Genomic DNA, 13,653 nt, shown 5'->3' on the forward strand with positions numbered 1-13,653 from the left:
CAACACTGCATTGCAGGTCAGTAATATTGAGCAAATGCAATTCTACACATGTATCTCAGAATCAATTTACAGATTGTTGGTATTCCAAGTTTTTTCCTTTGATATAATCAGGGATTTTTTTCCAGATGAAACTTGGTGGAACTCAGTTCCACCACCTCTGGCTCATTCCCTCTGCTCACCACTATCACTTGCAATCACAGAAGTCCGGCTTCTGTGTTTTCTAGTGACAGCTTGTCTTCCAACGACTCCCACAGATCTGATCTCCTGTGTGGCTCCCACTGAGTGCAAGATGGGGACAAGGGAGATGCAGAAGCTTGGAGTGCAGTGCAGATCCCGACCCTCCCACTGGATGATCTCCCCACAAGTGAGAGAGGCAGATTTCAATGGGCAGGAGCGGTGGAGGAGTGGTATAGACACCGCTCTTTCACTGCTCCAAAGATGCTGCTAGCAGGACTTTTTTTAGCATCCTGCCAGCACACCACTCCATTGTGAGGTTTTTACATTGGAGACACACTAGCAGCTCTTTAAGGGCGCTTTGCAGACGCTATTTTTTGCGCCGTGTTGCCTGCAAAGATCCCCAGTGTGATAGGCGTCTTAGGGTTTTTTGTATGCAAGAGAAAAGCAAAGTGTCTGCAGTGGGCGTAGTTGGAAATCACTCATTCCGCATTAAATTCAGGGGTCCCCGGATCATAAGATTACTGACATACGGGAGTGGGGTAGCTGGTTGTTCAACAGCACTTGTGGGCCGATTTATGATTTTTTTTTTTTGTTCATGTCTGGGCAGAACAAGCATTTTCAGCACATCTTTGCCAAACATGCACATTTCTTGTTTCTATTTAAAAAAAAAAAAAAAAAAAAGAAGAAGAGTGGAACTGCTGAACAGCTTTCCTTTTCTTCTTCTCCACAGCAAAAGATGGTGTTCTGTAGTCCTGCATAGGAGAACTCAATGCTTCCGATGCAGCAGTAGCAGTGTTATCTACTCACTGGAGTAGGTTACGAGCATTTCTAGCAGGCTCACCAAATATTTTTCTGAACTTGAAGCGTTTTTAAAATATTGGTAAATGTAATGCATACATTTTCCAATGCAAGAATTTTTTTTATAGTGGGCATATATCATACTTTGTGTTACTAAACCCATAACTGTAAAATCAGTCTGTATATGCAGAAAAACATGTTATACTCACCGTGCAACATAAGGGGTTGATCCTCTCCTTTTTTTACTGTCTCCAATCAATCTGCTAATAGAACAGAGCCGTGGGGGGCACTCTGCACATGGTCAATTTAATGTGTATTGCTAGAGAGGCTTTTTTTTGGTTTTTGGGAGGATGTATGTGATCAGTACAGGGCCAGTTAGCACTGTCCAGACAAAGTCAGGGGTCTTACAGCCTCATAGGACAGTCAGAGGAGAACAAAAAATCCTCCTACAAGCTTCAACAAGACACTGTTATGCGGCGTACACACGGGCGGACTGTATAGCGTACTTAGTCCGTCGAAACACATTTCAGCGGACAATCCGCTCGTGTGTGGGCTTCAGCTGACTTTTTCAGCGTGCAGTCCGGCGTACTAAGTATTTCGGATTTTTCAAGATTCTGTCCGTCGTACTTTGGTTTCAGCGGACAATCCGCTCGTCAGTAGGCTAGTTCGATGGACTAAGAATGGCGCATGCCCAGAAAGGATTTACACAGCGGAAGGGTGCTTTGCTGTGTATTGGACTTCCTATTTCTAGTCCCGTCGTACGTGCTGTACACGTCATCGCGCAAGCTTTCGACGGACTGTTTGTGCATCCGTGTGTGGTCAAGTCCGTTCAGTCAAAAGTATGACGGACTGTCCGTCGGATTGTATGACGGACTAAGTACGCCATACAGTCCGCCCGTGTGTACGCGGCAATAGAAGTCACAAGACTGCTCTAACTGGTGATGAGAAAAGGTATTTATCAGTTTATACTTACTAAATATTTGCATTTCCATGTTCTGTGTACTGTGGGAGACCAGACATAGTGAATGCAGGGTCCTAGGTTTAGTAACACTAACTATAATTTATGTGTGAAACCTGTCCCATCTCCAACTAACACATTGTTCTGTCTCAACTAGGAGCTGGAACTCCGAATTTCCCTTTTTGTGATACTACAACTGAAGCATGACATAGCAGCCCATTCAGATGCTCTACTTCAATAAACTGACTTGGCCTTCCAAAACAAGGTTTACAACAGGGGTCTCAAACTGGCGACCCTCCAGCTGTTGGGAAACTACAAGTCCCATCATGCCTCTGCCTGTGGGAGTCATGCTTGTAACTATCAGCCTTGCAATGCCTCATGGGACTTGTATTTTAGCAACAGCTGAAGGGCCACCAGTTTGTGACCTCTGGTTTACAATTGGACAGACATCCCGTACTGATTCAGAAGGAAGTGATGGATGCGGGCCTTTGGGTCTTGGCAAGGATGGGTTTTGAAACATCTTTTATTTAGTAGTGGAAAAATCTTACACTTAAAGTGCACCTAAGTCCCAAACCAAAGATGTAATACATTACAGCTTACCAGTCCTTAGTGGTGATGGCTGCATTTGTTTTATTTCACAACTATTCCCTTATTTTTCACCTTGTAAATCTGCCAGTAACAAACTAACAGACTAAAGTAATAGTCCTGGTGTGACAATGCTCACTCACCACATAGCATCTATAGAGAAGCAACATTTTTCCATCAGCGCGGAACACGAGTGAACAGTTTGGCGCCTATCGCCAGGCATCCTCTGACGCCCTGGTGGTGACATCTCCCTCCCCCACATGCACACCGTGTGATGTTGGGGGCGTACCCTGGCTGTGCTCTCTCTCTCCCCACTGCCCTCTTGTCCTGGTTGGATTCATTTCTACACATTACACTGTAGTGGACCTGGTTCTTATTACTCCCTACTTGAGGTACTATCACTTATGTTGGGATCTCTTATTTTCATCATCAATATGATACACTCTGTCATTATGGAGGTTTTTACAATTGCTATTATTGCTGTTTATATTTCCCTCAAGAGACATCGTTATTTACATTCACATTTATCCCCAGCCCTGAACGGTTTTCTATGGATGCCTGTCCACCTTGGGTGGGGTTGTGGTTTTTGGGCACTTCTCTCAGTGTGCTCCCTCAGTTCCCATGCCTGACAATACTGGTGGGCCTCCTATGTCCAACTCCTTACCATACCTCCTACACACAGTAGACCTTTTTGTAAGTTCTATTATGGACTGGTTCCATTGCATTATGTATATCACTTCTTCTGCTATATGCCAACATTTGGATAATTATCTATCTTGTTTCAGAATATTATCACGTGCTTGCTCCTGATGAGTGGTAATATCAAACCACGAAATGCGTCAAACTAGTTGAAGCTGTGTCTGGACCTCTTTATTACAATATTTTTTATATGCTTATATGTTCTACAATTTATATCCATTGTGGTATAGGATTGAGATACCATATCCAGGGTCTCTCTCCTATACCTGGCAGATTACCCGCTTCCCAACCGCCTCGCACAGATATACTGCGGCAGAAGGGCACGTACAGGCAGATTAACGTACCTGTATGTTGCCCTTTGAGAGGCGGCTCGCGGGCGCACGCGCGCCGCCGGGAGCTCCATGACCATAATGGCGGATTCCGCAGAACCAATGTTCGCGAGGATACCCGCAATCGTCTCACAGCGAGGAATAACGGGGAGATGCTAATATAAACAAGAATCTCCCCCGTTCTGCCTAGTGACACTGTAACTGATCAGCTCTCCCTGTAATCGGGAGCGGTGATCAGTGACTTGTCACACACAGTCCCTCCCCCCAAGTTAGACACACTTAACCCCTACAGCGCCACCTAGTGGTTAACCCCTACACTGCCAGTGACATTTTTACAGTAATCAATGCAATTTTTTAGCAATGATTGCTGTATTAATGCCAATGGTCCCAAAAACGTGTCAAAATTGTCCAATGTGTATGCCATAATGTCGCAGTCATGATCAAAATAGCTGATTGCCGCCATTACGAAAAAAAAAAAAAAGTCATCAATAAAAATGCTATAAAACTATCCCCTATTTTGTAGACGCTATAACTTTTGTGCAAACCAATCAATAAGCGCTTATTGCGATTTTTTTTAAACTGAGGAAAAAAAATTTTTTTTTTATATTTTTGGGGGATATTTATTACAGCAAAATGTAAAAAATAATGTGTTTTTTTTAAATTGTCACAATTTTTTTGTTTATGCCGCAAAAAATAAAAACCGCAGAGTTGATCAAATACCAACAAAAGAAAGCTCTATTTATGGAAAAAAAATAATTTGTTTGCGAACCACGTCGCACGACCACGCAATTGTCAGTTAAAGCGACACCGAATCGCGAAAAGAGCTCTGGTCAGGAAGGGGGTAAATTCTTCCGGGGCTGAAGTGGTTAATGAGTTTGGAGGTCATTTTCAATATTGCAATTACTGTTTTGAGATGTTTACAATCAACATGTATGTGTATATAGATGAAATTATGTGTTATATTACCACTATGAACTATTGCTTTTATCTTATCTATCATGGTCCTATTGTATCCCAATAAATAGATCTATATTTTTACTATTGATGGTTGGTTATCCATGAGACTGTATATTATACACATACACAGGGGTATATAGATCTTATCCAGGTGTTATATCACCACTAATTAGCTATTGATCTTACTTTTGCAACTATTATAATTATTTAAGAAATTATATCATTAATAGCTGGTTGTCCCTTAGACTGCATGCTTCATATAAAGTCCCATCTGCTTCTCCCCCATGTTAACTCTACTAGATAGGGATGGAGATATTTGACCTAATTGGTCTCTACCGCATATAAAGTCCCAATTGTTCTCTTTTATTTAGAAGCGGAAAAACCTTACACTTAAAGTGTACCTAAGCCCCAAACCAAAGATGTAATACCTTACAGCTTACCAGTCCTTAGTGGTGATGGCTGCATTTGTTTTATTTCACAACTTAAGCAATGGTCCTCAGGTGACAATGCTCACTCACCACACAGCATCTATAGAGGAGCAACATTGACCCTCTAGGGACGGACTACAGAAACCTCCCCCTTTCTGTAGTCATCAGAGATAACTTGGAACATCATAACTGAAAAGACTGCAGCAGAGGCAGAGAGAACAGAAAGTTATCGGCTAACTTCAAGAAGGATTTCTAGCAGGATCCAGATAGTAACATTTAAACCAATTAAATGTAATAGATGAAAAAAATTCTAATCAAATCGGAAAAGTACATTGTTAAGGTTTACATAAATGTGTTATCGTCATCAAGCTAAAGGATACAACTGTGGTAGGCAAGGGACAGGTACATTGGAATTCCAACATAGCTAGACCAACCTAGATTGTATCCTATTGAGAATAGACTTTACCAGTAAAAGCTGTATTATAAATAACAATACAAGTATAGCACACCCATATCACTCACCTTGTTCAGGTTAGAGGATCTGCGTTCAGCAAGGTAGGTGACTTGCTGGTAATAATTCAGTGGTTCAGTCACTTTATCCATCCACTCCTGAGCTAGGCTAGGGTCCTCTTCTGCCATGTCCTGAACCTCTGACTCCAGTGCATGCAGCTTTGAGTGCCAACTATCCACTTCATCCCAGACTTTCTGCAAAAAGGGACCCATAAAATATCAAATGACCTCTTCATGTTAATTCTTTGGCCCTTTTAACATGGCTGATCTTTGGTGGCTCTTAGACATTAATAAGGTCTTTACAAGGTATACATATACTTTTGTACATTGGATATGTGTACATTATCCAGATGAGGTGCTACCATGCCCAACTGGTACAAAGCACAGTAGCAGATATTAAACTTTCTTTTTTTTGAAAAATACATGTATACCGCTATGCTGCAGGAAACAACTGACAGATGGAATAGGTAGGCTGCTATGGTGCAGGAAGTCACTCATAGATGGACTTACCTTCTGAAGTTCTTTAGCCTGAGAGATATTTTCAGTTTTAATGGTTAACTGAGCCTCAATATTTTTGAGCCCAGCTGAAATTTCATTCACTCTTTTGGTCATAATGTTTTGGGGAGAGCACTGCTCAATCTCATTTCGGACCTAAAATGAAAACATACAAAACAGAGTTCAGATCGTTTATTGTGCATATTGATGATCAGTGGTGGACAAACGGGTCAGATTATGGCAAACTATAGAGTGCTCAACCCGAGCCCCTGGAGCCCTCTGATGTCGCCCATGACCTCCTGCTCTGGGATTGGAGGTCGGCAAGCCCAGATCGTGGGTTGCAGACCCACTAACCCAGAGCATCAGAGTGGATGGAGTCGGTATCAGAGGAAGCAAGTGGCTGCAGAGGGAGCAGGAGCCGCATAAGCCAATGCTTCCTCTATATCCTGACCTTCTGTCCCAGGCGACGTGTATTTGGTATCACTCCACCCAAAAACAGCCAGCAATGCCAGCAGAAATGGAAGAAAAAAAGTCAGTCTACTAAACATCACAGTTTAGCAATGAGCATATTATGTATTAGTGTTTGTAATCCTACAAAAAAAAAAAAGGATCCTGTTCCGTTAAAGCATGTTTTCCAGCACGGTGCTTGTGTATCACTTGTGTATCACCCCTGTATCACCTGAAATACCTGGTTTATTCTGCCTGGTTCTGCTCTCCCCTCTGTAAACTGACCAAAGTTTATCATGGCTACTGAGCCCTAAAACCGTGGTCAGTTGACGTGCCTTCATCATCCGCAGTTCTGTTCTGTCCTCCTCTGTCCTCTCTCTCCCTCACCTCCCTGTCAGCTCTAACCAGGGCCGTACAGCTCCCCTCCCTGCTGCTACAAAACAATGTGATTTTAATACAATAACCCCTGTTAGATAACATGTGTCCCAGTGTCTGTGCTTCATAAAATAAAATCTGACGTTTTCTACCTTATTTCAGAGTGCCTCTCAGCTGCTCTTACATGACTGTTCACCTCTTTCCTCCCCTCCTCCTGGCTGACATCAGGGGTTCTCGGCCCCTTCTGCTGTAGCTGCCAGTCTGGGAGAGGAGAGAAGTGAGGCTTCATGTGAGCATATTTTTTTATAAAGCACAGACACTGGGGCACATGTTGTTAACCAACAGAGTGGATTGTATTACCACATAGTGGATTTGCAACCAATTTAAACATCATGGTTTTGCAATAGGAATATATAAGCACTTAAACAAAAAAAAATAAGGGCTGCTTTTACACTGACCCGCAGGTGAAGAGCAATGCACCTGCGGCTTTCCTGCAGGTTAGCTGAGCCATAGACATTTAAGCAGGAGTTCTGGTGCACTTTCAAAAAGTGCACCACACCTGAAGGGCACAATAAAAGTATATGGCAAAGCACAGCTAACCTGTAGAAACACTGCAGGTGCATTGCGCTGCACCTGCTGTGTGGTTAAACCACAGTGCATCAGTGTGAAAGCAGCCTTAGGCCCCTTTAGCACAATCGGGTGGGTCCCGCTGCCAGTTTTTTTCTTTTTGTAATTAAACAGTGGGTAAACATCCAACAGGGAATGGTTTCATGAAAAATGACCACCCTGGTTGTATAAAATCTTCAGTGTACTATTCAATTTAAAAAATTTGAGATTCTGAGAGATTTCATTGTGGCCCACGACCAACTAACTTAAGTGGCCCTCACTCTTCAAAAGTCTGAGCACCCCTGCTAAAGACCAACACTTCTGACCTTAAGTGTGACTGGCAGGGAAATATCTGACCAATCTTTCACAATGTAAACCAGTGCAGGGATTGCTAAAATATCTACCCAGCTCCCATGGTGGCGCACATGTGCTACCTTTGTACCTTCTGCAGGAAGATTTTCAGTAAATTGCATGAGGCACCTAACACAGCCCTCTAGCACAGTAATCTCAAGCAATGCTGCATATTGTTTCCTTTTTTCAAGTTGCCAATGGCTTAAAATACCGAAGTTACTAGGGGAGAACAATTCCCTCTTTATCACAAATTATCGCATAGTATTGTGGAAAGCATTACCGCAGAACAATTCGCCATAGAGTGTGCCCAAAGCAAAATGCAGGCACAGGTTAGAGAAAGTGGATTATAAACAAAAGCTCTCTTTAAGAACTTTACGCATAACAATTTGATAAAAAGTCATGTTCTTTAGCAAAGAACATACACTCCACATTAATAATTATGCTACAAAATTTTGTGTATTCTGTAAATTGCCTCCAGCGTTGCTGCTGTTTCTTCTTGGTGTAGGTTGCCATTTTGCTGCAGCCCAGAGGCCATAAGCAGCAGCAGATCTTTTATTTTTTTAAATTCATTATTCAAGGCATGCATCATGACAATGTAGTATGACATGACAGTCTGTTCTCAATGATACCCATCAAAGCAGTAAATCTTGAGGCTGTCAGCAGATTGGCCTTCAGTGGCTCAGATTTTCGGCACAATGCCATAAATAGAGAGCAACTGAGCATGTGCAGAGCAGGGTGAGACAGTGTATTGCTGGATTTTAAACAGCATAGGCACTTATTTTTTGCTATAACTGCAAAGTCCAAAGTGATCTAGCAGGACTTAATTTTCTGACTAAAGTTCCACTTTAAGTACTTTTTTGCAATACATGCATATTTTCCAATGCACATTTTCCAATTGTCTTTTTAAAAACACCAGCCAGAAATCCAGTAACTGCCCTACTTCCTGTTTTAACTGACAAAACAGTGCTTCTGCTACACAAAATCCCAAGCAGTATTGCCAGCCCCTTCTTCATTTTCATCTGCTGGACTACAGAACTTCTCCCCTTTAAAACGGTAGTAAAGTAATTTATTTAACCTTTACCTACAGGTAAGCCTATAATAAGGCTTACCTATAGGTATAAAGAATATCTCCTAACCCTGTATGGTTTAGGAGATATTCCCCTTGCAATGAGCCGCTGACTTCAACAGCGCATGCGCCGGACCTTGGCGGAAAGAAGAAGTCTCCCGTGTGCATGTGTGGAAGTGATAACATCGCGGCTCCGGCCACTCACAGCGCCGGAGCCACGATATTCGGAAGACTCGCCGAGGGAAAATGTCAGCACCCCCTCGGCGTGGACACCAGGAGATACCGACGTCTTGTTCTAAGGTAAGTATTTCATAATGAGCTAGTATGTGATGCATACTAGCTCATTATGCCTTTTCCCTTGTGTCTACAGGTGTAAAAAAAAAATAAAAATAGTCAGCGGGTTTACTACCGCTTTAAATTAAAACGATGAGGAAGAGGGTCTTTTTTAGTCCAGCAGAGAAGAACCAGACTGAGCGGTCAACTTGATTTGAGATTTCAGTATGGCAGAGGCGGTATCATCAGCTCATTACAGGAAGACAGGTGTATGCTGGAGTTCTGGTAGAACAACAGGTATTTTCTGTACTTGCAGCAATTTTTAAGGGATAAAAACACAGAAAATGTGCATTTTATTGAAGAGATACAAAATCTGCATGTATTACAGAGATGTCCTGAATCGTTTTTTTTTTTTTTGCAGATTAACTGAAACGAAAAAAAAAAAAATCAGGATAGCTTGTTTAATAGCTTCTCGGTTATTATTGTACTGCTGTCAGCAGAGTAAGCAGTAGCTGTAAGCTACTGTAAGATTTTACAATATATACAGAGAGAGGTGTGTCACCTTTCCTTATATTTCCCCTATTAACGCTTTCTGGTTACTGTGTGGTTAGGTTATTTGTACAAGATGTTACACTGATAGCTGCCAACAAGGAAAAAAACAAAAAACTTATTTTAGAAAAGGGTAGCACTTCAAAGATCACCTCTGAGATCGATTTTATATATATATATCTGAGAGAGAGAAAATATAATATAATATTATATATATATATATATATATATATATATATATATATATATATATATATACATATACATATATATATACACATACATACACACACGCACACATACATACACACACACACATATACCTATATTGTAAGACAACTTACCTTCTCTTCTGTCTCCTGCAGGAACTCTTGGCACCGTGTGGCGTATGACTGAAGTTCTTCGGGGACCGCTTCTGCATATCGGTCATGCAGTTTCTCCATAATAACCTGGGCCTTTTCCTTTTCTGAATCAACCAACCTGAGATGCTCCTGAAATAAGACAACACATGACTGTTATTAGATCCATAGGAAAACCCCCAGCTTTTCCCACATGAATTATTTTGAACTTTGACTGATTGTTGATAATCACTAGCAATAAGAAAAAAGTAAATTGCCTACTACAAAAAAAAAAAAAAAAGTGTGGGTAAGACGGTTTCACGGTTGCGTTTACCTGAGCTGAGGCAACATTCAAAGAGAATAAGAATCACAACAGTGATCCAATGATCGGGTGGCTCAGAGAGCGCAGTGTCATCTTTCACATAATTAGAGCGATCAGTACGGCTTTTCATTCAGCGAGAAGAATAAACGCTGCTGAAAGCTGACTTAGGTAAGTGTTCTACTGTCAGCCCTGGACACAATCTAATGTCTGTGCTCCGGTTGGAAGTCCCATTCCATAGCGGGCGTTATTTAAATATAAACAAACCGGTACATTTCCCGTCCGGTGCTTTTCAGACTTTAGTGAATAAGAATCTTTGGTTTGTCTGAGTTTTGTATCTCCGCTGAACAGGTCTGGCTCTGGGCCAATGCACCAGACGACTACGAATGAATGAGAAGGAATGCGTATTGATAACACTCCCTTGTGAACATAATTGTTAAGGTCTGCGGTAACACTTGAGAAAGCACCAATGCTTGCAACAATACTGGCTGTGCACAGCCCACACAGTTAAAGGGTCACTCCACCAAAACCCAGATTTCTGCTTTGGACAGATCCCGTTAGACTGATTCTTAAAGAGACCCTGTCACCACCTATTATGCTGCTAAGCACAGGCAGGGAATTCAATTACGGATACATACAGAAACCCTGACTGCTGCAGTGATTTCACTCTGAAGTGTGTCCAGACTCGATCACTGCAGGTGGTCGCTGGCTGTGTGAACAAGCATGAACAGCTGCAGCCACCGACAGCTTGTCATTACTGTGCATGGGCTCGACAGTCACTTCTTATACACATGCAGCTGTCAAATCCCAGCAGCAGACATCAGGAGATTCATGCTGCTGAGATTTGCACTGCTGCTCAACGCTTGTGCGAATGAAGCCTTAAGCAAAGCTAGGGTGGCAATCCAGCGGCAAAACTACCACTTCCAGAAAATTGTTCTGAATGGCCTGTCATCAGTGCGATTCAGCGGAATGTATTTTTAATAAAATTTTAAGTATATGTAAACTTATAAACAAAAACGTAATATATTGCAGACTACAGTTAGGGGAAAAGGTATTTGATCCCCTGCTGATTTTGTACATGTGTCCAATGACAAAGAAATGGTCAGTCTATAATTTTAATGGTAGGTTTATTTTAACAGTGAGAGACAGAATAACAACAAAAATATCCAGAAAAACACATTTCAAAAAAAATTATAAATTGATATGCATTTTAATGAGTGAAGTAAGTATTTGATCCCCCATCAGTCAGCAAGATTTCTGGCTCCCAGGTGTCATGTATACAGGTAACGAGATGAGATTAGGAGCACTCTCTTAGGCTGGGTTCACACTGGTACAACAAATACTCCAACATTGGGAGCTCATGTCGCATGACGTGTGAAAATCAATGTTTCCCTATGGGAGCCGTCTTAACCAGACTCAGACTTTGGTCCTACTGAATATCACTGAAGTCGGATCGCCGTTTTAACTGACCCGACTTTGGCTTGCAACTTGTGCTCTTCGGATCTTGAATGAGAACTCCACACCAAATATAAAAAACAAAACAAAAAAAAAACACAACAACAACAACATATGGGTTCCCCCTCCAAGAGAATACCAGGCCCTTCGGTCTGGTATGGATTCTCAGGTTCCCCCCAAAATCTATACACCAGACCCTTATCTGAGCACACAGCTCAACAGTTTAGGAAAGGGGGTGGGGACGAGCGCCCCCCCCCCTCTCCTGAACCGTACCAGGCCGAATGCCCTCAACATGGGGGGGGTTAGTGGTTTGGGACAGGGGGGCCCTGTGGCCCCCCACCCCAAAGCAACTTGTGCCCATGTTGATGAGGACAAGGGCTTCTTCCCGAAGAAACTCTTCCCGAAGTCAGGAACTGTGTAGCTGCCACTAATGGGGACAGACACACGAAGAAGGGCTCCACTGCCGGGGACACAGATGTAAGGAGGCCAGCTCCTCTGTTGTGGACACTGATGTGAGGAGGCCAGCTCCTCTGTTGTGGACACTGATGTGAGGAGGGCTCTACTGGGGGCACCTGATAGCATCTGATGGCAGGTGACATGCTCAGGGCTCCCACTGATTCTGCATTATGGTGAGTTGAACAATTTCATATTACAATGTAATAATAGAAAAAATGGGCTTCAATCATCCTGACACCATAACAACCATGGCCCCAGGATGATTGAAGCTCTAACACCAGGTGTTTAGTCCCAGTGGGGAGATTCCTTCATGCACATCGCTTGTGTTAAAGGAGGAAGCAGTTTTTTCTTTTTCTTTATTTTTACGCATCCTGCATGGCTGAACGAAAAAAATAAAAAATTACTTCTTTATGGCAAACTTTACTTAGGGAAGATGAAGTCTGGGCTGGAGAAACATTGTCACATATACCAGTGGTTCTCAACCTTGTGCTCCAGTACCCCCAACATACCATGTTTTGGGAATTTCTCTTAGAGAAAATAGCTGTCCAAAATACCAATCCATTGACTTTGATTTAAAGCACTTGTGCAAGATAAAGGAAAACCTGCAAACGTGGCCTGTTGGGGGTACTTGAGGACTGAGGTTGAGAACCACTGACATATACCACCAGAGCCAACACCATGTAGAAGAATGAAAAATTGGACCCATCCATCTTACTTCTGTTGCCCTTCTAGGGAGGGTGAGTGAATTTTGTCACACCTGAACAAGCATTATGTTACAGGCAGGAACATCAGCTGAAAATAAAAGTAAGAAGCTTCCTTAATATGTGCTTAGCCTTAAAGAAAAGCAAAAAAAGCATAAAAGACATAAAAACAAAGCAAAATGCAGACACCATTATCTAAAGATCTAAGGACTGGTAAGCTGCAATATATTATGTTTTTGTGTTTAGATATTCTTTAAACCATACTGAGAGGTCGATGGAGGTTACCAAACAAACCTCTAAAGATGTCTTTGTGTCTGCGACATCTGTCATCTCCATATTCTCCAAGCTGGAGGACACGTTCCGGGCAGACTTGTTCACTTCAGAGATTTCATCTTTTAACGCTTCTCTTTTTTGAAGTTCTGTTTCTATCTCCTGCTTATTCACTTGAGCCTTATGTAAAAGTCTGCATGGTAAATAAAAACAATACAAAAAATGTCAATAACAATAATGGAGAAATTAGTATGATAGTGTATGTATTTGAAAAAGGAGAACCTTCATATATTGCTCAATTGAAAAAAATTAAGACATTGAAAGCATAACACTATCAGAGTCCTGTTCTAAATTATATTTAGGGCGGTGGCTTGCCACAGTGATATGCTTGAAAAAGAAAAAAATATGATACTCACCTAGATGGATGCAGCATCGATCCGGTGCTGCCTTTGTCCCCCACTGGCTCTGCAGAGATAAATGAACAATCAAACTCTGCTGATCGCTCAGTTCT

At 42.0% G+C, this 13,653-nt stretch overlaps 1 protein-coding gene across 4 annotated transcripts in view; it reads right to left on the reverse strand.

Moving 5' to 3' along the window:
• The window catches only part of SYNE2 (spectrin repeat containing nuclear envelope protein 2), a 529,925-nt gene that overhangs the window by 228,451 nt on the left and 287,821 nt on the right, over positions 1-13,653 (reverse strand). For all 4 annotated transcript variants that reach the window (XM_077464352.1, XM_077464354.1, XM_077464353.1 and 1 more), the window contains 4 exons: positions 13,167-13,335; positions 9,948-10,094; positions 5,952-6,092; positions 5,454-5,636 (listed from right to left, as the gene is read on the reverse strand). In XM_077464352.1, coding sequence (XP_077320478.1) covers positions 5,454-5,636; positions 5,952-6,092; positions 9,948-10,094; positions 13,167-13,335 — 640 coding nt within the window. The remainder of the gene's footprint in view (positions 1-5,453; positions 5,637-5,951; positions 6,093-9,947; positions 10,095-13,166; positions 13,336-13,653) is intronic.

Source organism: Lithobates pipiens, unplaced genomic scaffold (assembly GCF_037356315.1).
Source record: "Lithobates pipiens isolate NorthernLeopardFrog02 unplaced genomic scaffold, aLitPip1_a1.2 Scaffold_30, whole genome shotgun sequence".
Taxonomy (NCBI): Eukaryota; Metazoa; Chordata; class Amphibia; order Anura; family Ranidae; genus Lithobates; species Lithobates pipiens.